Source organism: Columba livia, chromosome 6, assembly GCF_036013475.1.
Source record: "Columba livia isolate bColLiv1 breed racing homer chromosome 6, bColLiv1.pat.W.v2, whole genome shotgun sequence".
Classification (NCBI taxonomy): Eukaryota; Metazoa; Chordata; class Aves; order Columbiformes; family Columbidae; genus Columba; species Columba livia.
The window spans coordinates 35,894,377-35,920,165 of NC_088607.1; the positions used below are offsets into that span (position 1 = coordinate 35,894,377).

At 44.9% G+C, this 25,789-nt stretch overlaps 1 protein-coding gene across 2 annotated transcripts in view; it reads right to left on the reverse strand.

The window, feature by feature from the left end:
- MICU1 (mitochondrial calcium uptake 1) overlaps window positions 1-25,789 on the reverse strand; it is a 98,998-nt gene that overhangs the window by 43,548 nt on the left and 29,661 nt on the right. Inside the window, exons 5-8 of one of the 2 annotated variants that reach the window (XM_065068093.1) lie at window positions 22,731-22,893; window positions 14,405-14,448; window positions 1,707-1,772; window positions 474-588 (exon numbers count right to left, since the gene is read on the reverse strand). In XM_065068093.1, the coding sequence (XP_064924165.1) occupies window positions 474-588; window positions 1,707-1,772; window positions 14,405-14,448; window positions 22,731-22,893 (388 nt within the window). The remainder of the gene's footprint in view (window positions 1-473; window positions 589-1,706; window positions 1,773-14,404; window positions 14,449-22,730; window positions 22,894-25,789) is intronic. The other variant, XM_065068094.1, reaches the window with a different exon arrangement.

A 25,789-nucleotide genomic window follows, 5' to 3' on the forward strand; every position in this document is an offset into this window, starting at 1 on the left:
CTTAACTCTCTCCTCATTACATTACATCACGCACAACCTGAGCTTACACCAGTGAAAATACAGCTGGAAAACGGAGTTCGAACAGCCTGGTAACCAGTGAAGAGCTGCAAAGCAACATTCATCCAAACGCAGGGATATCATATGAACCCAACTCAAGAACACATCTCCATTTAGAATTTTGAACAGCACGTCAAATGACTCACTAAAATGAAAACAAGCGCCGCATTTTAAAATGAGGAATAAATCTTCAGAAGTCATCAATCTGCTTATCTTTCTGAAACACTCGACGCTACGTCTAAATAGACGACGCAATAGCAATTACTCACTCAGCTCGAGTTTCAAGCCATCAAGAGTTCCTTTCAGGGAAATGTATGGAGACAACAAGAGCAGACTCATTGCTTGTAAACCTTCAAAACCGAAAAAAGCAGTAATTGCAGAGAAAGAACATAAAGACCACAAAACTCTATACTTACTGGAAAGGACTGTCGTGAGGAAGATGTAGTCGGAGAAAGAAATGAGTCCACATTCTCCGAGCGCGTAGAATATGCTGTCCTCATCCGCAAACTTCTCTCGCTCCTGGGATAACTTCTATTTATTCATCCGACCCGCACCCCAAAAAGAGAAAACAGAGCAATCAATTAAATAGAGACACGGACGGCTCCATTTGTATCCTCACCACCAACAAGCCATTCCACGTACACAGCCCCCACCATCTCCGTTCATATTCAGCGGACCTTTTCCAGCCTTCAAACCTGTGAGGAGCACTCTGCAATGATCAGGGCTCCCCCATCTCAACCAAGGGATACGGAATTGCACAACAGTAACTCGCTGCTGTTTCAGCCGAGCTGAAACACAGATAAAATTATGGCCGTTTGGCTTAAAATTGCCTGAACCTTGGAGAGATTAGTCTTAGGAAAATCAGATTTTTTTCGTACAGGATTCAAAAAGGAATATTTTATATTTCGCTAATAGCGTTTTAGTGATAGTCTGTGGTAGCGGTAGCCAAGAAAGAACCGTTTCACATCAAGTATGGTCAAAGTTATCAAAAACGTGAAGATATCAGAAGCATGTGAATCAGGCTCACTAGGAGGAGCCAGGACCGATACCAGCCTCAATCTCTCTTGCTCCTTTTTAACATCTTGCTGAACAGAAAAACACCACGTGTTTCATCAGCTAATATCCCTTACTAAGCTAAAACTGCGAGTCCCTTTGATCCCCTGAAGCTTCAAAGACTGAAAAGGATCCATAAAACTGTTAGGAAATCCACACTGGTGACCCGTTGTAAGGACACAGTGGGAGGAGGCACACGCACACATTAAGAACAGAGGAGAGGAGGCGTGGATGAGGTTATTCCACAGACACCAGGCCATGCAAGCACAGGAGCATGGTGAAAAGCGAGGGCTGCGCTTAGGAACGGTTTTAGGAAAAACCACCGACAAACACCACCACACGAGGGTCCAGCTGCACAACTGTCCCCCACCGTTACCTCTGTCTAGCGGAGATCCCATCATATACAAGACAAAGGAAAGAAAACCGGTTAATCGACAATAAAAATCAGCAGGCAAAACATCACATGGAGTCGAATGGTTAAGGCTTGCGAAGAACAAGGGGAGTTCTGAAGCAACCAGGCGGTTGCTTTGCCCAAGGAGACGTCCCAGCGAGACCCAGGTCTGCAGCCGATGGCTCCCGGTTTGGGGAGAACTCACCGTTGTACGGGACTGCAGAGTGGGGATGAGCTCAGCTAATAATTGAGATGAAAATTTAACCTGTACCTGGCTCGGAAACCACAAGAAAACAGACAAAAATCATCAGGTCGGCCCCCTAAATAATACAGTTTTCAAGAAAACAAAAAGTTCAGCATTACCGACCAAATAAAACCCTTCCCAGTAGCTCTGCCTTTACCATCTGGGAGCATCAGGAATTAAATAAGAGGCGAATGACTAACAGCAGACAGCATGCTAATGGCATTTGTTTCATTCCAGATAACACCTATTTACGCTCACAGAACACCAGGCCCAAGTATCATTTACTGGAAAAAAAACCCACAACAAAGCAGCTTTTGCTTCCTTTCCTATCAAGATGGACCCAAAACAACATTACTGTGATGCTTAGGTTAAGGATAAACGAACCATGTCTGCTTTGCCTTTCAACCCAAAGGAGGATTTGTGGAGAAAGCAGGTTTCTGCATCTCGCCTGCTGCTGTGATTTATCACCTCTCCTCCCACCATCCGTCTTTAGCAGCATTTATCATAGTCTACCTATTAGCGTCCTACTTCATCCACTCCAAGGATCCCATGAAAAAAGTTTCAGAGGTCGGCCTATTAATTTTTATGGGTTTCTTTTCTGGCACTTGAAATTCATAGTCAGCATCAAACAGCTCAACGTGTTCCTCATCAGCTGAGAAACGCAGCCATAGACTAACAATTGAAAAGATATTAAATTAATCGCTCTCTGAAACACCAACGTTTAAACAGATGGGGAGGAGAAGTGTTTCATCATCTGCATCTTGGAGCAAACAAAAGTAAAGATCTTTCATTACTTATATTAAACAAGCATCTACTTGTCAGAAACGCGGGGAAGAGGAACTGGGCACCAATGGGAAAGGGAACTTCTCCTGCTGATCTTAACAGAAGACGATAACAACTGACCTGGTCAATAGGATTTTACAGGTTTCCGGCACCAGGAGGACAGGAGGTCAAAACAATTCACGACTCTCCCATTTCTTTTCTGCTGGCTCACCGAGAAGCTGCGTGTTTGGTTGCTTTCCATTAAGTACGGGAAAGGCGGGGAGCATCCTTCTCAGGGGTCGTTCCCCACCATTAAACACTATGTTCTGCACAGTTATATTAGGAACCCCAAGGAGAAAGATGTAAAGTAATAATCAAAAAGAAAACAAATCTACCTACTTTCCAAAGCAAAGCATGGACGGCTGCGATCCCTCCAAAGAGGAGAAACCCAAAATCAGCCCTAACACCTAAACCCACCACCCATAGACCACTGGTTTATTTTCGCATCCTACTTTCTTTCTAGCCAGAAAGGTAACGCATGGGATGAGAAAAATGTAGGGAAAAACATCGTTCCAAGCTTTCATCCTGTTTTAGAGACAAGGCACCTTCACAAATCCACACAATTTCAGGCCAGCTTTCACATTTCGTACCCTTTTGTATCTGAACACCAGACAATTCCCATAGTGCTCCATTAAAACAGTCAAATGTCTTCCATTTAAGAATTATTTTCTCTGTTAAAGCCATTCCCAAAACCAGAGTAATTGATGAAGATCATTCAGCACATTTGAAACTGAGCATCTAAGGAGTGAGCAAGCACAGGAACCAGTTCACAAGTCTGATGTACTTCGTACTCAAGCAGTAGATTCATACTAAACAAGCAGACAAACGAGCAAGCATCCAAATTAACACATCAAGAGAAAAAGAAACCCAAGTGTATCATTGCTTTCAGCACAAGCACGGCTGTGGGAGTTCAGTGAGAAGCTGCCATACAGTCTCAGTGGAATACAACTTGTTTTTACAGGCATTCAGGCAGGTTATTTGACAATACCAGACATGGACAACAAAGCTTGGTTTGCCCTTCTCCAGCTCAGGCTCCAAGCCCAACAAACAGCACCAGAATATGGGCTGAATGTACCAACAGCAGAGACCAAGCTCCCCCGAACCCGTGTGCCCCAAAAAGAACACAAGTATTTCATGCCATCCGCAGGCAACTCCCTGGACTCGTGTTCCAGGGCTGCAAGCAAAGCACATGAACATAGATCACAAACTTCACATATTCTGTCCCAAAATTGATGTATTGCTGGAGCCAAGTCCATGGTACGGCTCCCACGAAATGAAGGATTTGGGGAGGAAAAACCAAACCAAAACAAAGCCCATGGATTCCTTCCATTCCTTGGCAAATACTACCTTTATTTGGGATTTTAAACTAGTTCTCCGAGGGCTGAGCGAAGAGTGTAACATGGGAATAATACAAATGTGAGAAAAAGCTGCATTCAGGATGCCTTCGATGCAAAGGAAGAGCTGGACACAAGGTATTGGTGATCATATTCCTAAAGCGTGTTTGGAAAAGCTTTACCAGCTAAACCCACTTCATTGTGCATTTCAGAAACTACTTAACAAGCAGCATTTAATGTGCTGCTTTGGGAAGAACGCATTCCTGGTAAATCACTTAAAAGTCGACTGTGTTTCAATCTGGAGGAGAAAACACACTTGCTTGGCACGTTTATTCACGTAACTTATGTTTCAACATCACCTTTGTGCTTATATACACCAAAGCTTCAGGAATTCACCAGCCTTATGTGACCACTCCGCAGCGACTTAGGACAAAATAAACACCCAAGTGCATGCAAGATAATGAGTATTTCTCCAGAACCATCTTCTATTGACAAATGTCATCGGGCTCAGTTTGTTCCTTCTTAAAATAAACGCTTTAAGGTTACTAATTTTGTGGAAGCAAATACAAACCCATGAACATTTCCGACAGTGAAGTCCCCTTGCTGCAAAGCCATTCTCTTTCAGTCCCAACTGACCACCTTCAGTCACACAAACTGTTTAAAAGACATCTATTAATACATTTATTTTAGGTGTAGGTGTATAGGAAGAGAAGTTCAAATGTTGCATGTTCAGTGTTAAAAAGGAATATTCTCTTTTTTACAGTAGGAGTTTAAATATATATGTGTCTGTGTTTGCCTAACATGGACAGGTTTTTTCCTTGATTCTGAGTTTTCTGGCTTTATAAGGCAAAGATGACCCTCCATATTATTATTATTTTGGGATGTGCGTCTCTTCACAAACTACATCTCTCTAAGAAGAGAGAAAAACCCTTAAAAATGCCAGTGAAAACGGCAGCCGGGTACAGTAACTGAAATACGAATGCTTTGAACTCCGGCTGCATCCAAATGCTCAACTGGAAGCTCCGAAATGAGGGAGGTTGTCATGAGGGATGTTTCATGACACCTCAGGCTGGCACCTCGCTACCTACCATTAAGAAAGCTGAAATAAAGCAAGAAAAAGGCTTTCAAAAATCAGATTCATGCCTTTCAGCCTAGATGTCCAAAAGCCCTTGAAGGAAAAAGGCAGGTGAGGCCCCTCCATGCTATGAAACAAGGACAAAGAAAAGACTTAGGGGACAACTGAGGGACTCAGTCGTTAGAACTCACTTTATAACACGGATGTAAAATAAGCCACTTTAGATGCCTGGGATTCTTTTTATATCACTTTTTATTTGCCACTAAATAAGAAAAAGTGTTTAAGGTTGTGATAGAAAGAGCACAAGGGCTTTCTGCAGCTCACAAACCTCTTTGTGCAGTGAAGTTCACAGCGTCGTTTGTAGATAATTTACTATGAAGTCTACTTATTACCACGGGCAAACACAGATTGCGCACGGCAAACCCTGCTGAGAAAACACTTAAAATTTACTGTTGGCAGATAAATATTGCCGCTTAGGAGTATAATGTAATAAAGGGTATTTTAAAACCTTTGATATTTTGTCTGTATATATACACAGGGACATAAAATACAGACTGGACATAGGTGAAGTTGTTCTGCATGGTCTGTCCCTCTGAATTTGGACACGTACCAACTGGGCTGCGATGATTACTAGAGGTGGTCTCCTGAGACTGGAAAGAGAAACCTGCATTCCCTCCTTCCAGCAAGGCTGGAAATATTCATCACCTTTAAGACAAACGGCACCTGAAATGCAAGGCCAGCATTCTGTATGACCCTTCGCAGGCAGCAAACCTCTCATGCAAGGGAGAAATCCCTGCTGGAAAAGCATATTGGAAATGGGTCGGAAAAGGGACAGTCTACACTACTGCTCGGGCCTCTGCAGGGCTATGAGATCACGGTGTGGAGGATCACAGCAGCATTCCTCATGGAAACGGAGGGGGGAGGATTCAAATGAGGTCCTTGATGGCTCCAATCACGCTTCGAAAACGAGTTGACTTTTGGCACCCTGGAATTTAAATGGTAGTTTGGGTCTCCGGATGGGAAGCGGGGATTCTGCTTTCCCTCGCCTCAGCCTGCGTTATTGAGATCAATTCATTATGTTGATAAAGCACGTTGCTCGTTTTCCCTGATAAAAACTCCGGTGTGAAAGCATGCGGGGAAAAGAATAATTCTGTGCAGAAAGCAAGCACTGAACATTGGCTCGGACAATGAGGTCAGGGCCAAACACTCAACACTAATCACCCACCAGATGAGAAAGGGGCTTGGAGGGAAAAAAGTGCATGTAATCATGCAATTAGAGCTTGCCGTCATGATTGCAAATGGTTAAGGAACCAAATTCAGACACAAGTAGAAATGTTGCCATTCCCTTCCACTATCTCACTCGTCACTCCATCTGCTTCTCCCATCCAGATGGGCCCTTCTCCTGTGGTTGGTGAGGTCAAGCATCCCTTGAAACATTCCCTCCCACCTGCTCCATCCATCCTTCTTCCCTCTCCCCACCAACGCTCTGTCACCAAAGGACAGTTTTTGGAGCTCTGTTTTGTCACTTCAGTATGAAAATCTAGTGTCAGCAAAACTATCAAAGAAATTAAAGCAAAAAATGAATCCGTAAACCACTTTCAAACTAAAGGAGCGCACACACCCACTTAAGGGCACTTTGTCACCAAGGTGCTTATTTTTTGCTGCCTTCCCCTATAGGTTTCATTAACATCACGAAGCTACAGGGCAAACAAAGCATTTGGAGTACATTTCCCTTCTTACTTACTAATCAACTTCCCTCTGCTATCTAGTTCCTTTCCCTAGAAACCACCTTAGGAACTAGCCCCTCAGTTCCAGCAGGACAGGGAACTGCTGGAGAGAGTCCAGCGCAGCCACCAAGATGCTGAAGGGAGTGGAGCATCTCCCGTGTGAGGAAAGGCTGAGGGAGCTGGGGCTCTGGAGCTGGACAAGAGGACACTGAGGGGTGACTCATTCATGGGGATCAGTATGGAAAGGGTGAGTGTCAGGAGGATGGAGCCAGGCTCTTCTCGGTGACAACCAGTGACAGGACAAGGGGCAATGGGTTCAAACTGGAACACAAGAGGTTCCATTGAAATTTGAGAAGAAACTTGTTCCTGGTGAGGGTGACAGAACACTGGCCCAGGCTGCCCAGGGAGGTTGTGGAGTCTCCTTCTGTGCAGACATTCCAACCCGCCTGGACACCTTCCTGTGTAACCTCATCTGGGTGTTCCTGCTCCATGGGGGGATTGCACTGGATGAGCTTTCCAGGGCCCTCCCAACCCCTGACATTCTGGGATTCCAAGAACTACAGCATTTAAATATCTTCATCCTAAAATATTCTTTAACATAGCTCACCCTAGGTAGTTCTGTAACTTGGAAAACTCAAGAAAAGTGGCAAAAAATAACCTTCTCCAAACTCATACATATCACAATAGCTGATGTTTCCTCAGAGCACTTGGCCTTTCTCACAGAACAGAAGTAACCTCGCGGCCTTGGGCAGAAAATCCAGAGCCAGCCTAGCACAGTGTCAGCAAACTGAAAAATAAGTCAGAAGCCTCAAAAGACACAATGAAATTAGGAGGACCATGCTCAAGCTTTGCTCAAAGATGTTCCCATTACTCAAGCCATGTATTAACGCTTACCCTGAGGACTCTGCTCTTAACAAGCTGAATTTGAGTATTTGGAAATAAACCCTTTAGGCTGAGGATCAAGGAAAGGATTCAGGATTACTTATTAAAGGAGCAGGGCTGAGCGTACACTGTCCCTTTTACATGAAAAGTGCATATTATGAGGTCTGAAGCACAAAGTAATTAAAGCACATGCTGTCTGCTTTGTACCTGCCAGAAATCCTGGTGGAAGGGGAGAGGGTTAGAAAAGGGAAGAAAAGGAGGTAATGCTTGGTTACATCAACAACACAACCAAACCACAGTTAGAATAAAGACACAAATAACAGAGATATTAGAAGCTGGAAGTAACACCCGCCGGGTACCTAGAAACCAGAATAAAAGAGGACATGGAGCAACCAGAGCGTTTTAGTAGCCTGCCCAACGAGCCCTGTGAAAAGGAGCAACAGAATTAGTGGTACATAAAGATCCCAGCAAGTAGAGCTCCGTCAAAACCGAACATTTGGTATAGGAGGTAGGGAAGGATAAAGCGTGTTCCGTATGTGGACATAGAGTAATCCAGGTGTCCACAGGGATGTTTGTGCACCATGCGTTTACCTGTGTTAGAAGAAATTAAGGATGTTCTTCGACAAAATTTTTATTCAAAACAAGCCAAGAGAAGAATTTGCCATTGGGCATCTGCACAGTTCCCAATGAACAGGGAAATGCAGTGAGGGACACAGAAGTACCTAAAAACTGGTAACCAAAGCGTGTGGGAGCCACGTTTGGCTGGGACAAAAAAGCTACTGAGCAAAGAAACCCAAACCCTCAGACACCGGTGTCAGCAAAGAAAGACAAGACAAGACAAATCACAGCAGCTCGGCCCAGATTTGCTGATTATCTGTAACAAATGGCACCTCTGCTTGCTTCCACAAAGCCTCACGGGCAAGAATCATCTCCCAGAGGTTCATTAAGACACTTCTGGGGACAGCGGAGGAACTTTTATATAGTTTATTATTTATGTGAGAAGATGCTTTCTGGTTATTATGTGAAAAACTACCTGCACTAAGATCAGAAGCCAAGGGAATTTGAAGCAGGAAATCTGCAATTAGTGATGTTCCAGGACAGCTGAACGCTCTAAGTTATCTCCGATCAAGCCATAAGCTTGACTCAACAGTTCAGACTGCTGACAATGGGGACTCATTTACTCCCAACACTCTAAACATAGAATCATTTTGGTTGGAAGAGACCCTCAAGATCATTGAGTCCAACCATTAACTTGACACAGTCACTAAACCACGTCCCTAAAGACTCTATAGACATCGGCAGGAACTCATACAGCAGGATCTGGAGGACTTCTCACCTGTTTTCATTGTGTCTACACTAGGGAAAGGAGTGAGTATCCTTCTCAGTTAACGGGCTCAGGCAATCAACTGCATTATTACAATGGAAGCAAATTTCAGGTGTTTCACTGTCCCTTACAAAAACCATCTGAAGTATTTTCCTTTCTCTTGGTTTTGCTGTTGCTCTGCATTACTCTACGGCATCTCCAAACGTCTAGAGATGTAAATATAAATGCTGGCAGGAAATACTTAATCCATAAATGTAATTAAAGGGCATTGGAAGCCTCTGTAATTACTTACCGCAGCAGTGGTAGCAGGAGGGTAAGCTGCCGCTGGTAGCTTGAAGGCTTTCATTCTTATTAAGCAGTAGCAAGAAATTTTCCCCACAGGAGAACAAAAGAGTAAGTCAAATATATTTTTTATTAAACTAATAAGCCATCTAGAGTGTTGTGTAGTGTGTTTTTCTTCCTAAACAGTCTCGAGGTGTTTTAAAAGCACTGCAGCTTACCTTCGGTGCGAGCACCAAAACGCAAAGACAGATCTGTGCTGTGCACCCACCACATTGTTTTCTGCCTCGGTTCCCACCTTTCCCCCATGTTCCACCGCTGAAATCTCAGCTGTGGGACTCCTGGGAGCTCCCCCGGGCCGGGCACCACAAAGGATCCAGGGGACAGGGACCGAATTGCTCTGAACAGGGTGCATCTGCAGCTCATGCTTAGATGAGCGCCACTAACAGCATCGCTGCTTCTCTTCTTGGAGAGATTAAGCTCGTCAATCATTAATGCATCAAACAAAAAAACCCAAACATCATGTAAACAGAGAGGGCACAAAAAAAGAAAATGTTAACCAAAATCTGTGTTAGAACTTATGTAACATTAATGAAGCTTATGCCACGTTACTTGTGCTAAGAGACACACTTAGTGGAAGCAGGTTTCTACTATCCTCTTGCTAAGCAAGATGCAGGCAAAGAGTGATGAAACAGCCCCATGCCTCAGTTTGCAAATCAGATGCGCAAAGAACATTTCCATGTCGCTCTCAAAAGCGCCCTTTCCTAAGCTCTAACGAGCATTAAGCAGCAGGGGAACAGCACATCATCAATTAAACAGGACTTCCCTTCCTAACCAGAGCGTGCTTTTCAAGATGGTAGATGAGAGAAGGGACAACAGGAGCGATTTCTCCCACAGATGGGTTAAAAAAGCATTTGCTTTCCCACAGCCAAAATACAAGAGGAAGAACGAGACGTGGAAGCAGATGAGCAGTCGTGGTCTGGACGTCTTCACACCACCGCACCCTGAGCTACGCATTAGACTGTGTCTCTGTTCACATCACCCTTTGTTCAGGCTCAACAGGAACACTTGGAAATGTCTGCAGCCTGATTAATAGAGATATATTTTTCTTCTACTCTGAATTTATAGTAATCAATGTCTCTTTTTCCTCTTCCACACTCGGCCCAGCAGCAGGTCAGAGACATCATGAGCTCATGTTGGCAAACCGATCTCACCAGGGGATTTAGCTGGATTAATGTCTCCAGGGTTTTTGGTCTTACAATGAGTGAAGAAAAAGCATTTCGGCTCAAATTACAGAAGCATTGTTCTCATTAATAAGGCAATAACATTTACCTCCCTCTGCATCAACTCTATAAATCAGCATGAGGAAGACGGAAAGGAAACAAAAAACACAACACAAACAAAACCAGGTATTGTCCTCTCACCATAGCATTGGATCTCAAGCGCAGCAAGATGCTTCAGCAACCTGATAAAGTTACAATACAGAGGCACATCACTCCATAAAATCCTTTGGCAAGACGAGTCCCAGCCACCATAGGATGGCCAATTAGTTGTTTTGACAGTAGTATTTTGTAAATAAAATCAGTTCTGCAAAAAGAGCAGCTTCTGCATCTCCTTACTAATACCGCGGCGTTTAAATCTCAAACACGCGGGCTCAAAATTCACACTGATACTTAAAACATCATCCTATAATATGTAATTAAAATGCAACTGACTGCACAGCTGGTTCTATTCTTTTTGCCATATCTCTTTCTAAATTGTTCCTTGCACGCAACCCTGGGTATACGTCTCTGCTTGGAACTAAAATGAACTCTCTTTTCCACTCTTCAGCCAGGATCTACCCTGCAGATCGTCAGTGCTTCCAGTACCACTGTTTGCTCACGTCTGGCTGCTCACATACTCCTCTCACCTTAAAAACGAGAAGGAAACCTCCAGTGAACAAGTCTATTACTTTTTGATCACAAGTCCCCTTACCCCTGTGTGACATTTGGAAGGATGCTCAGGGGAACAATGGACCTCTTGCCCTCTTGCTTGAGCTCATCAGCGCAAAGGGGAAGCACCAGAAAGCCGACTCCAGGTAGAGGAGCACGAGAGGAATACGTAGTTGGCAACAGGCAAGAAGAAAGAGATGTAAAAGTACTTTTATCCTCAGGTGCCGCTATGCGAGTGAAACTCGAATGAGTAGGGGCAGCTCTGCAGCAGCTCAGATGGAGCTTGATGCATAAAGACAGCGTTGTTTGTTTAAACTGAAACCCAAAGCAAGCAATAAAATGAAAACACGATGCTATCAGACAGATCAATCTGCTGTCAGGTTCTTGCATTACCAAGGGGGAGCCAAGGCCAACTTAGTTTATCATCTCCTCAAATGATCCTCTCACCTGGACATCAGCACTACTCTAATAGCCACAGTCAGATTCTGTCAGTCCCAAATGTCTTTAAGCAAACAGCCAAGCAAACAAGAACCTCTATTTCTTCATCTTCAACAGTGCAAACTCCTTCTAGGGTGTTATTAGACTGTGGAAAAAATAGGTCCGAGGAGAAGATAGCCATCGAGTCCATTGCAGTACCCTAAAATCTGCTGCCTTGCTTCCAGACCACCCAAACCAAAGCACAGAGACATCCGAGGGCAGCATCAGCACTTGTAAGTTACATAAAAAAGCAATTTCACTCTGCTACAGGTCAGAGTGAAAGGTGGTTGGTGCGAAAAGCAAAGACTGACTGTTGTCCACCCTCCAGGTGTTCACCACGCTGAACGGCAAAATCCTCGGAGCGTGGATGACGACGCACAGTCGAGCGCCGTACCGCAAGCACCAACTGATATCGAAGTGCTGGAGCGGGTCCAGAGAAGAGCAACAAGACTGGGGAAGGGACTTGACCACAAGCCCTATGGGGAGAGGCTGAGGGAGCTGGGCTTGTTTAGTCTGGAGAAGAGGAGGCTTAGAGGTGAGCTCAGCACTCTCTAGAACTACCTGAAGGGCAGTTCTAGCCAGGTGGGGATTGGTCTCTTCTCCCAGGCAGTCAGCAATAGGACAAGGGGCCATGGGCTTCAACTCTGCCAGGGGAAATTGAGGCTGGAGATGAGAAAGCAATTCTTTGCAGAGAGAGTGGTCAGGCATTGGAATGGCTGCCCAGGGAGGTGCTGGACTCACCGGCCATGGAGGTTTTTAAGCTGAGATTGGACATGGCACTTAGTGCCATGATCTAGTCAATGGGCTGGAGTTGGACCAAGGGTTGGACTTGATGATCTCTGAGCTCTTTTCCAACCCAGTCCATTCTGTGAAAGCCTCCTAACTCCCCTAAAGTAGAGACAGATTTTCATCTAGAGAGATGGCTGTTAAAGCCTTGCAGTTATAAACACACATATCCTTTTTGTAATGCCACAGCATTAATAAAAGCTTACCTTTTTCCTCCAGCCAAAGAACAATCAAGATTTGTCTTTACCTTTAAGTTACATGAATCAGTATGGTCATTATTCTGTCTGAGCCTGTACTTGAGCCGAAAATGTTTCTGTACCTGTCTGAATGGGAACATTTCTGTCTGAAAGGAAGAATCAGGGTCAGAGACAAATTTGCCCTTCAAAACCACAGCCCATCGCAACCGACTGCACAGAACAGGGAGGAGCCGGAGGATGCATTTTCAACCCCCAGTCACCGCCTCTGTCACACTGAAACGTGCTACAATTCAAGCCCTCAGCGCTAACGGGCAGAGGAACAGAAAGCTGCGCTCAGCCAAGGGATTGCCTTCGCATCTTTTGTCCGACGCGATAGGAACCGGCGGCCGCAGAGCACACAGGGACAGAGGAACGATCAGCAAAAATAGCGTGGGATTCAGCATTTCTTCCCCACAAACAAGTCTTGTTTATGTGAAGCCTCGGGGATGAGTGTGATAGCTTGACAAGATCAAGTGATGAAAGTGAGCAGACGCAAAACAGACTGACAAACTAGAGGGAGAAACATTAGATATTTCACTAAGAATATAAGTACTTTTCTATTTCTTTGGGGATTTTTTTTTGAACCCTGACAAGCAGACACGCGTTTGCGTCAGAGGGAGAAGAAAACAAGTGTTCACAACATGCTTCATAGTTTTATGCGTCAAAACTAATTGCCAAAATACTACTTCCCAACTGTCTGTTCTCAAGCCCAACCTCGCTCTGCTGCCTGGGCAACCAGAACACTCGTATGCCACTGACACCTGGGGTCCCTGTCACCTCACCACTTCTTGGTTTTACCTTTCCCTACTAACCACAAAACAAGACCGGGAGCTGCACGTGTTCAGCCCACGCTGTGTTTATAGAAAGCTTTAAGTGCATTTCTTCCCCAGTATCAAGGCTTTATGGAAATGCCCGACACTGTGTCAGGCACATCGCTCAGCAATGAAGTGCAATCAGATATCCATTTCCCTTTGGAAAAACAGAAGCTTTGTTTACAGATGATGCTGATGAAATTAAAATATCACTAAAAGCTGGAATACCACTACGTGATATGATGGAAAATTAACAAACCTGCAGTTATCTGGGTCAAGAAGTTGGTATGAGCTGCTAGTCCTAGGGCCAGAGCCGCATTTACTGTGCTCCTCCACACCAGTGGGATTAACGGTGTGGTTAATTGATCTCTGATTTCTGCAGTAAAAGGGAGGATGCTCCGCAGTTCCACTTAGGCAGGTAGACAAGACCATGCTCAACGTTTTAGCAACACACACTGTGCCAGCACAAACATCCAGAACCATCGTGTACCGTGTAGGAAGGACCTGGGCTTCAAAAGGGGAATGGAATACGGTTGTTTGATGGGGAGAGAAATAGATATTGGGGATGCAGATAAAAACACAGGAGCATCTCCTTCCTTTAGGAACCTGGAGATAAGCCTGGAAGGCAAAGGTCAAGCGAGTTTCCTCTGATAAGGCGTAATTTATGGGGGTCTCAAACAGCCATAAAGAAGCAGCACAGAAACATGATTGCGACCCATAATTTCCTGGCTTACCAGTATATAAGAGGCAGCAATATTTTATCTGTAAACACTAAAATAAGACCCCTTTAAAAAACTATCCATCTGTCATTCTAGAAAAAGCACTGCAGTGCTACTAAACAACAAAAAGCTCAGAAAATAGTATTTTAAATACTTTGTTTAACTTATACCCACACACAGGTAATAACTAAACTAAAGGACTCTAGGTTAAAAAAGCCATTGAATAATATACACTTAATAGTCTAACGCGCTCACCTTCCCATCGTAGCGTTTCACTATAAACTGATCCAGGCCCAGGTCTGAAAGACAAAAAGAAAGAGATACTTTAACAAATAAAGGTCTTCAAGGGTAAGAATCAACATTTTGAGGGGTTTCTGTTGGAGGATTAGAAGGTAAAATGCGCTGTCTGAATGACACCCGTAGAAAGCATAACGGTGACATTGTTTTCTTTGCTTCGTGCATTTTGTAATTGGTATTTTGATCTTGAAAGACAAACTCGTGGCATCGGAGAAGAAAAGCTCTTGGTAGCAGGGGCAGCAGGAGCACAGCTCCCAGCACCCCCCAGAGCCTCAAATACCCACCCCACAGCACAACCCTGCTGCACTATTACCAGCCAAACATTTTGCCCACGATGCTCCATGCAAATACAGGTTCATAAAACTCTCACCGTTTTAAATGACACCTCTTGAACAGCTCGCTAATGGGAACACAAAGATTAACTGGGATCTTCCCAGATAAATCCAAAAAGTTGTTCATATTTTCATATAAAATTGCTGGTAAATAGATTTCCAAGGAGAGAAGTTGTAGCTGGATTCATATGAAGGTGAGCGCTTTAGCTAGAAAGGGCATTTTGGAGAAAGGCAGGTAGAGGGGTGATTTCTATTAGTAAACTCAGTTTCTCACACCATCACAACGTGCTTTTTCTATCTCGAAGAGGGGAGGGAAATACAATCCCAGCACCTGCAGAGTTAAGGCACAGAGCTCTCATCAAATCCGCAATGCCCAGCGGGCTATACGTACACTGACGAACGCACGTATAAGCCAAATGACAAAGATATTTGGGAAGATGAATTATCCGAGCTTTGCAATCCAAAGTGGGAAGATGTGCCCTAAGAGGAGATAAAGCAGAACTCAAACCAAGCCCTTGCAGTAATCTGGGAGAGCACAGGCCAATTTTTGGCTCGCTGAAGAATTAAAACCCGTCCGCAATGCTACATCCCGTGCATTTTCTGCCACTGTTTATGATAATTATCATACTCTCATTTCAATTTAAATTAGAAAAAAGATGGAAAACAAGCAAAATAAAACCTCTCCCACGCCTGCTGTGTCACTTGCTTGTGCAGGAGGATAATAAAACCCTTCCCGTCTACTGGAAAGGGTTCATAATGGTTACAGAGCAGAAAAAGGAGTTACTAATGGCTGCGGGGTGACCCCCTCGACCTTTCTGAGCCAAAGCAGCTAAAACTCCTCCATCACCAATTTCAAAGGTCAAAGCGATTGTCAGAGGGTTTTCTGGATTTGTGCGTATTCAAGCCAGAAAGCGCCTTCTCAATATTTTGTGCGCCTGACAACAGAGTGCAAACTGCATATTTATGCACTTTTTCAGAATTTAATCATCTTCTGAATATTGTCCTCCTTAAGATTGTGGGTATAAAGGCGGTAGAGTAAGTATTGGAACATTTGGAGGCATGATTTGTTTAATAAATATGCTTATTTTACCAGAGATGCATTCTCTGGTCTGAGCTCCCCCCTGCCCATCCGTCTGGATGCGGAGCGCTAAGCTGAGCTTGGCTTACGCCCACGTGGCGTAATAAAGTCATTTCTCAAGCACACCTCCTGTTGCCATGCCAGGAAATGGTGCTGCAAGACAGATCCCTGACAGCCCGACGTGGCACACGTACTCACAGAACGCTAAAAAAGGACACGGGTTAAAAATAGCAAGTGAATATATGTCTTCATGGCATCCCCCCTGCTCCCCGGCAGGACACCACTACTGGGAAATGAAACGGGTTTCAGAAGAGACCCAAAATGAATGGATGCTCGTGGAGATGAACAGCAAGAAAAGATGAACTAACTACTGTTTTATATACATATAATATAAATATCATATATATTACTAAATATAGATAGCAAATACGTAACGTGTAATGAATAAATATACGAGTCTGTATGTACATAGAGAAAAGTTATTAAAACAGCCAAATGGCAGCTAAAAAGGCACAATACTGGTATCTACACTAAAGGACAAGGCTACTGTTGTAAACCTCGTGCTCTCCACAGGTGGAACGTGAGGTGATGGGGTATGGCTGGAGTGGACTAAAAAGCATGACGACAGGTAGCAGCAATCAATGACAACAACGACACAGAAGCGAAAGGAAATTGGTGAAATTCGGAGGTTTGAATTCAGGGCAGCTGGCTTCCAGTCTGTGGTTTGGTCCGGCCTCATTCACCCAAGCATGGAGATGTTTGCTTCCATGTGTTTCCTCGATCGCTGAGGCACGTATTGAAAAGATACAGAACAAAGCAGCGCCTGGGTAAGCAGAGACGATTCCTGCGAGGGACAGAGCAACAGACCTCGACTTACATACGGCTTTTCTGCACCTGCAGCCGAACTCTCAGGCCGAGTGTAGAAGTTGCCAGGTCTGTCCTCAAACTTAAGAGCCCTGAGCATCTCGTTGTTATGTTTGCTGAAGAAACAGCTTACAACACCACAGCAATTACAGAAACGCAGTTATAATTACATATATCACATCAGCCTCGTCTGACATGAGCCCATCTGACGAGAAGCAAAATGGATAACCTTGGTTTATGCGCCCCTCTGAGATCGGGGAGAGACATTCGTATGAAAACACAGCACCAGAAGTAGCTGCTTTGGCTGCTTGGCCTTTTTCCATGTCACTGTTATCAGTGTTACCTGTTGCAAGCACAAACTTGTCTGTTCACATCGGTGTTCTATGCCCTCTCTTTGTCGCGGCTGTGCACAATGACATCCCCTCCGCTCTGCTGCATTAACTAAGCTACACGCTTAAATCCCTCTATAAAATTCCCCTTACAATAGCTCCTGACAGAATAAACCAATTCAAAACCTTATAAAGGGCATTTATATGTTCAAGGCACACAGTTTTACTCGATACATTTTTCTTTTCCCAACACAGTTTATTTTCATTTTATGGATGTGCTTTACCACAAGTCTTTAATCTTCAAAGTTGACAGAAGGAAACCAAGAAACAAGAGGTTGCCTGACGCCTCTGTTCTTTCTTTGCATTACATTAAAAAAGGCTTCTCCTCCAAGACTTCACAACAGGAATTGAGCATTTGTGTGGGCCGGAGAGCTAATGGAAACACCGCACGACCGAGGACAATCCCAGCTGAACAAGGAAAGGAAAGAATGTTGGTTATTACATCTCTGTTATTCAAAAGGCAGCGTGCTAAGCTAAAGCTACCGCAGGACTGTCTGTTAGCGATACACTCATAAAACAAATATCCCCTGGCTGGGCTATTGCTGACGAGCCGCAGGAACACAAGCTAATAGGCATGTTTAACAGTAAAAAAGAGCTTTTCCACCTTTCGCTGGAGAGCTTGGGCTGAAATGCTGCTCTCTCACAATGGGATTAAAGGATTTTCTTCAAGAGAGACAGCAATGAAATCCAGCAATGGTTTCAGGATGACACCTGCCTGCCCCACTAAGCCTTTGGGACCAATAGCTAGTTTACCATAGCTAGTTTACTTGTGATTTTTGGGTACCACTACGCATGACTCCTGCAAACTCTGATACCCCCCAAAGCACAATCATGGGACCAAAAGAAACGCCAGCACCGCCGAGGAGTCGCTGAGCGAGCGGCATCGCTGTGTTGTTTCAGATGAGACTGACACCGCTCACTCGGCAATACTAAGAATAAAGGCCCCCACTCCTATTCGTGGGATGGAACTTTGGCAGCACTCTAAAAATAATAATGTTTCAAAATAAATCCAAATGACTTGCTGACTGCCACAACGGGGAAAAGAGGCTGTTCAACAGGAGAACCATATCTTTTGTGTTTAAAACATCCTCCCCAGGCCAAAGAGGAACAAATAATGGAGAAAGAATTACTTATGTAAAGGAAAAAAACACAGAATAACTTGCTGTTACTCTTCTTCAGCTCAAATTAAATCTAAAGTCAAACGCGTATTATATCTCTATTGACGAATGAAAAGACGCTTGATAATTATCTAAACAATTACCGAGCTCTTCATGTTATCCTGTAAAAAACAAAAAGAGGCAAGCTATGGACAGCGGATTACAGGTCGCAGTTTTAAAAAATATTTAACGATCGAGCTTCCAGAAGAACAATTATATTACGCCAAGAACGCAGCTGAGATCAATTAGAAACAACCCTGATTTCCTCTGGGACACCAGCAGTTTTCCACCGTGATGGAAAAACCTTTTCAACTCCCCTCAGTCTTCATACCCTTGTTAGATATTTCCCATTATCTGGGTTATGTTCACTTACCATCTGCTTTTCCTTCCCTCTCACTTCATGTATGACATGGACTCTATTTTTTTCTCGCAAGTAGAGGAGCAAAAGGGCTAATTACCAAGATTGAAGAAAAACCTGCTTATTAACCACGCCCGCGACACGCTGTGTTACAGGAGAAGGTGCTAGACCAGGTTTTCCCCTATAGAGCTGTAACTCGGATTCTCATTTTTGTACGAGTATTCCCCCCTGAATTTCCAATGTAATGTGCAAGCACACAGTGAGCTGCCCGAGGTCTCTCGGGGACACCGCTCTCACCTTTGTGGTAAAGTCCACAATTCTTTTGTTTGAGGGATTACTTTGCTCTCATCTATCTCCCCCTCCTCCAACAGTTTCCCTGGAGATGCGCATTCATAACACCGCAGAGCAGCCACCCCATCATCTATCCTGGAAGTGCTAATTGCTCATTTCTTCCGATGACTACGGCATCAGCACGCACAAGAACGCACCTTTCACGTGCTCCTCCTTGGCTGCGTTCCTGGGGTCTCATGTCAGGCACAACAGGCTCAGAGATGATCCTTGCTTAGGAATGACATTTTCACAGGAAAAATCAACAATAAAAACCAAACCACATCTATTCGCCCTCCTGGTTCTGGAAGATAACCACCACATTACCTCCTCTCTTTAATCAGACCCTTTCCCTGAAGGCGTCTCCGGCAGATGGATTTGGGGGAGAACACAGAAATAAGTCCCCATCAAGAAATGAGAAGGCAAGTTCAGCACCTGTACTTTCTTTCTGGGTCTTCCATGTCCTCACTGAACACTCCGCGCAAGTTTCAGGATCTGTACAAGCCTGCTGAGTCCTCCCTCTCCCCACCATACTGAGTGAAATTAAAATCTCTCAAGCATTGCAACAACCCAGGTATTTGAGCTGCTGCAGAGCGTGGTGGCTCCTGAAAGGCACCTTTCCTGTGGCCGAAGTTTGGGTTAACCAGGGAGGTCACCACTGGGATGAAAGAGCAAGACTGGTTGGGTATAACCTGTCTTTGTTACAGCATGTTGTGATAAGACATGACGACTTATTTTTTTACTTATTTCGATCATTATTGCAAAGAGCAAAAAAAACTGGTACCGGGCGAGTATTGCCACAGCTCCTCCTCAGTCCAGGATGCCCCAAAGTACTCGCTTCTCCCAGGAGAACAACCCACGCAGAATGAACACGGAGATACTTGGGGGAGTGGAGGGAACTCTGTGGCCAGAGCAGGTCACCACCAAGCTGGTCTGTGCACTCGGAAACCTCCGCACAGGACAACAGCTACGTAAGGCTACAGAGAGCGTGCCAGGTACAACCTGCAGGTATCAGGCGTGGTTACGGCTCCTGCCACGCGTCATGGCTTCATATGCCTTTTTCAGCAAAAGCCCACCTGTCTCGGAAGAGTCGCAACCTCTAAAATAGGGTTTGTGAACCCTTCCCCTTCCCACCAGAGACCAAGGAGATATTTTCACTTGGTTTTGGGCTGGGATACCAAGGAGGCGCCAGGTATGAAACCACCATTCCTGCTGATCCAGCCTGGGAGCCAAGCTATCGCTCGGGTACGAGATGAGGTGGGAGGAGTAAAACCAAACAGCCAGAGGGCTGCGGGGAGCAGATATCGCTGCCCATGCTTCTGGTGGCGCTTGGACTTCCCAGATAGCACATCAAGAATTTGTTTTCTTTTTTAAAGCAGCTTCCAAGTTTAATGCCATTATTCTGACAGACAGTCCCAAGCTCAGCAAGAGTGCGTCACACCTTAAGCGCAGCTTGTCTGCTTGGGAAAGCTGCGGTAAAAGCTTTACTGAATTAGGGAAAACAACCTACAAGAGCCATTTTGACTTGGCCACTTTTCCTCAAGCCTGCAAAACGCAGTCTAGAATTTACTTGCCGCTTTATGACAATAAATCAAACTTTCCCCTGTGTAATCCATAAAAATGAATCAGGCATACGATACCTCGCAGTAGATTAGCGCTTTAAAAATAAATACAATGGGGACTCAGATACCTCATTACTCTGTATCACTTAGATACCACAGTGTTTTCCCCTCCATAAAATAGCAGACACATTGCATTGACAAGAAGTTACTCACTGAAACTAGGACCAGCATCTTGAGCATTCAGAGCATCCCCCGCCCTGCTCCTGTCTTGAACTGCATTAACTCACAGGAACAGAAGGCAACTGCTTCGCCCCACAAACCTAGGAGGAATTACTCATGGAAAACCTTGGGCTCAGTGGGACTGCAGAAAGTGACCTGTAATTCTGTTAACGGTTAACCTACCCGGTTAGTATGGTTATAGCAGGTTGCATCTCTACCTGAAGGAGATTTTTCCAAGGAATACTCATGGCTACATCAGTACCCGAAGGAAGGAAGGAAGAAGCTCCTTGGGCCGGGGGCGGGATGCGCAGCCCCAGCGGAGGGCACACCCGAGTCGTGACTAAGGGAGAAAGCAGCCCCGGCACTTCCCTACTCATCTATAATCTAGATTATTTTCTGAGTCAGAAGCACCCAACGGATGTGAAGTACAGAAATAAAGAGGCCAGCAGGTAGCAGTCTTTGCCTTCAACTTCTGGTTTTATAATCAGATTTTTTCTTTTATTTTTTTTTATTATGAGTTTTTAAAACATTTGGGAACAAGCGTATGGCTGGTTTGACTTGACTGTAATTAAGCCATTTACTCTTCCACTGTTCATTATGTATTAAGAAATCATTTACCACGATTGCGATGATGTACAGTGTCATTGAGAACCAGCCCAGCAGCAGCTTTGTCTAGAAGCAAGTCCATGACAGTCACGGTCCTCAAGATGGATTTTCAAGCTAACAAGACCTAAGATGCCCGCTCTCCTGCTCTGCCTCCTGATGGGCAGCCCAAGCTCCAGTTCCATCTCATTCCACTTTCCTAGAGCACCTCTAAGTATCACTAAGGCAACTTGCTTCCCTCACAGGCTGCTTTGTGACACCGACTAACAGAATTCTCAGGTACTGAAAGGCACAACAGGTTTCATGGGGTCACTTCAGTCGCTCACCTCGCCAGGATAATAATAGTTACAGCAGAAATTTAGTGGCTAAGACTGACAAGTCATTTGGCATTAGTCACCTCCACTTGTCTCCAAAGGTGTTTCCCAAGCACTCCTCCACCTATTTTCCGCACACACTTTAAAACGTGCCAAGCACATATATTGCACAGAAGAAGTAAAAGAGAATGATAAGTGTTGAAATTAAACATAGGATGTTCTCTATTTTTAAGCTGGCTGACAAAAATAATGACTTACACGAGAAGACTTGCCCTCAACCACGTGTTGCTGCTTTTCAAATTATCAGATTCGAGGAGCTTTAGATAGATGCTGAAACTTTATGTTACCATCTTATCTATGAACACTATCTTCTGCTTATTGCTCAAACTACTTCTTCACGGGAAATAGAACCATGTAATTGGTATGAATACTACAGCCGTTTTCAGGACTTGATGAAAACCTAAATAACAATTGACCAACATGCTTTTAACACTAATGCCAGGATCATTTTTTCTTCCCTGCTGCATACGCTTCATATTGTTGTTTTCTAAGCACACATGTACATGGTATTTGTTCAGCAGCTGTCACTAAGATACCAAAACACAGTTTCACACAAACCCCACTCTCAGTAAGTTAACATTTGGGGGCTGGGGTTCTCCATTAATGCCTGTAGAGAGGAGCTGTAATTTGACAACAGCTTGTTTCATTCTTTGAGACACACTATGGGAGACCAAGAAACCCCATTTCCCACATCTCACCCAAAACACGAATCTCCTCTGACACAGAGGACGGGCAAAATCCTCCTGCCACCCCCCAAACCCAACCTCTTACTAAACGCTCAGGACACAGCTTTCCGGACCAGGAAAAACAAGCAGCACAGCCCAACCAACATCACTTCATTTTGGCTGTGGCAGCAGCCTAACCAGCAACCCCAATTTTGTGCCATAGCTCTCAACATAATGAGGATATCCACCGATGCAACTGTTTGATGGGAAATTTAAAGATCAGGTAAGCAGAGACTGAAGAGTTAATTCCCCTTGGCCGTAGCAGTTTTTCCAATTGCTAGAGACACATCACTTACGCTCTGGTTGTTTTTCATTAGGTGTTATTGATCTCACAAAATCCTGCGGTGTCATGAAAACCTCCGACTCGCCGTGCTCGTTTATGACTTTCAAAGTGGCGAAGTATCTGAAGATCTTGTCCGGCGTGGAGTAGGCTCTGATCCTGTTCTCGTATTCCATCACCTGGAAATGAAATTCAACCGGCATGAGATGTGCGTGGTTCCTCCCCAACACCTCCACAAGCCCCTTAGTCCTCTGAAAGGTTTAGAAACATCACTAAGTTGTGTGCAGTGACATTTGAAAGAAATAATGCTGAATGGGTCCAAATCCTTCCTATCCTTAGCCTACCAGGAAAATTAGAAATATCAGCTCCTGATGGCCCAGGGTTAAGAAGAACAAACACAAAGAGTCTTTGCTACTCAGAAGTTTTGACTGTTCATGGTGGCAGGGAATAAAACAAATGAACATCATCCCTGAAGGCGCTTTTAAACGTGAACACAAAAAGCACCAGTATCACATGTGCGAATCTAAAGCAGTTTAACATTTTAACCACAGTGTTGAAGGTCCGATTAATAAATGAAGTAAAAGCCTTGGAGAGCTGGGAGACAACTTGACTTTCAAGCAGAGTCTTGGAACAAATTATCTGGAGCTGCAGCTGGTTGCTCAGTCACCCAACATCATTTTTTCCTCTTTTCTATCATGTTGGCAAAACTCTGCAGAAACATTCTTTACTCAGTCCACTGCTTCCCAATCTGCCACTTGTTAACTCCCCCAGGAATGATTATTTTATACCTAGAACTGTTTTCCCCAACACACAGCTAGAATTTATCAAAGAACAGAAAGCTTTTATAAACAGAAATCCCAACGTAGAGCCGCAAGGGAGGAAAAAGGCACAAAGACCTGCACTTCATTATGTATTAGAGAAGAAAACTTCCCTTTGTAGCTCAGCTTTTTATTCCTGCATTATCCACCATGTTTAGCAGCCCATAATGTGCTTGAAACCTTCAGTACTCTGGCCAAGGGCCACAGGAGGAAGGGAAAAAGAGACCTGCTGGAAGAGAACAGGCAAGATCAAGGGTAGTGCCAAGGCATCTGTAGATCATTTATGGCTTTGGTCTTGTTCCAGCCTTGTTCTTCAACAACTTCTCCACCCTGATGTTTATCAGAAAGAAAACACCCTCTCTAGTTTTTCTTATTTCTAATAAAAGAAACCAAAGGCTTTTAATTCCCCAACCCAGGCTTAGGTAAAGTAGCTGGCTAAAAGCAGAGCCTCTCTACCCTTGTTCCATCTCCCATCTCCAGCAAATGTGACCAGGGGAAAAACAGAAGGTCTCACTCATACGGCTTTGACATCATTTCAAGCATTTGCCCTACTCTTCTTTGCATTGCCATTGCTTCTTTTACAATCAAGCCCATAGGGAACACAGAACTGTCCTTGCATCAACCACCACAACCAGCTCCCTCTTTCCCGCAGCCACCTGCACAGAGGAAAACTTTTGTTGCTCCTCCATTTTCTTACGAGCCTTTGCACCTTGAATCGAGCTTTGACTCATTTTTATTGCTTCAGTCCACCAAGTCCTACAAAGATAAGGGCATTGGATCAAAAGCAATTGTTTTATCACAAAGTTACCAACTGCAGTGAATGACAACACATGCTTTCCCAGCTCCTTCCAGCTGCAAAGCTCAGGTGACTTCAGCTCCAGCTCCCACCGGGCAGGTGGCGACTCGTTACGCCAAAGGGATCTTCTGACTTGTGGTTAGAGGCCCACATCTCACCCCTTGCCGGGGCACGACCTGACCCCATCAGAACACCCCACGCAACTCCATCAGCCAAAACACATAATTACTTCTACCTTCAAGCGAGAGGACTACAACCAGCTCCGGTGTCAAGCCTGGAGTGTCAAGGACTGGAGGCAAGAGCAGTCACTGCAGAGCGCAACCAGCAGCTCCCTCCATCCATGACACCCTCCCAAAGCGGGCTGCTTTTAGTTAAAACGCTTGTCTGCCCGAGACTTCAAAAGCTCGTGCAAAACATTTCTTGCAAGGCACTATAACAGAATGACAGAATGCCAGGGATCAGAAGGGACCTGGAAAGCTCACCCAGTGCAATCCCCCCATGGAGCAGGAACACCCAGATGAGGTTACACAGGAAGGTGTCCAGGCGGGTTGGAATGTCTGCACAGAAGGAGACTCCACAACCTCCCTGGGCAGCCTGGGCCAGGCTCTGCCACCCTCACTGGGAACAAGTTTCTTCTCAAATTTAAGTGGAACCTCCTGTGTTCCAGTTTGCACCCCTTGTCCTATCATTGGTTGTCACCGAGAAGAGCCTGGCTCCATTCTCCTGACACTCACCTTTTATATATCTGTAAACATTAATGAGGTCACCCCTCAGTGTCCTCTTGTCCAGCTCCAGAGCCCCAGCTCCCTCAGCCTTTCCTCACACGGGAGATGCTCCACTCCCTTCAGCATCTTGGTGGCTGCGCTGGACTCTCTCCAGCAGTTCCCTGTCCTGCTGGAACTGAGGGGCCACAGCTGGACACAAGATTCCAGGTGTGGTCTCCCCAGGGCAGAGTAAAGGGGCAGGAGAACCTCTCTGGACCTACTAACCACCCCCCTTCTAATACATCCTAGGATGCCATTGGCCCTCTTGGCCACAAGGGCCCAGTGCCGGCTCATGCTCATCCTGTTGTCCACCAGGACCCCCAGGTCCCTTTCCCCTACACTGCTCTCTAATGGATCATTCCCCAACTTATACTGGAACCTGGGGTTCCTGTGCCTGGACGTCACTAAGATGCTACTGATACGCCTGTTGCTGTCAGGCACCTTTTTTCTCACTTTTAGAGTGTGAGCATTGCTGTTGTTCCTTGACTGACATCTTCACCGAGGCTCCTTCTTACCAGTCCAGCAACTTGGCTGTCAAGTCTTGCCTATCCCAAGCTCAGGGTGGTCCTCAAGACCCCTGCTTTATTTTATTGACGCTAAACACTTTACGTTTTGCTTCGACTTCGGGCACAGCAATTTTCCAACACCCCGTTCAGATTCACACTGCAACCTTTAAGTCCACCACAACCATCACTTG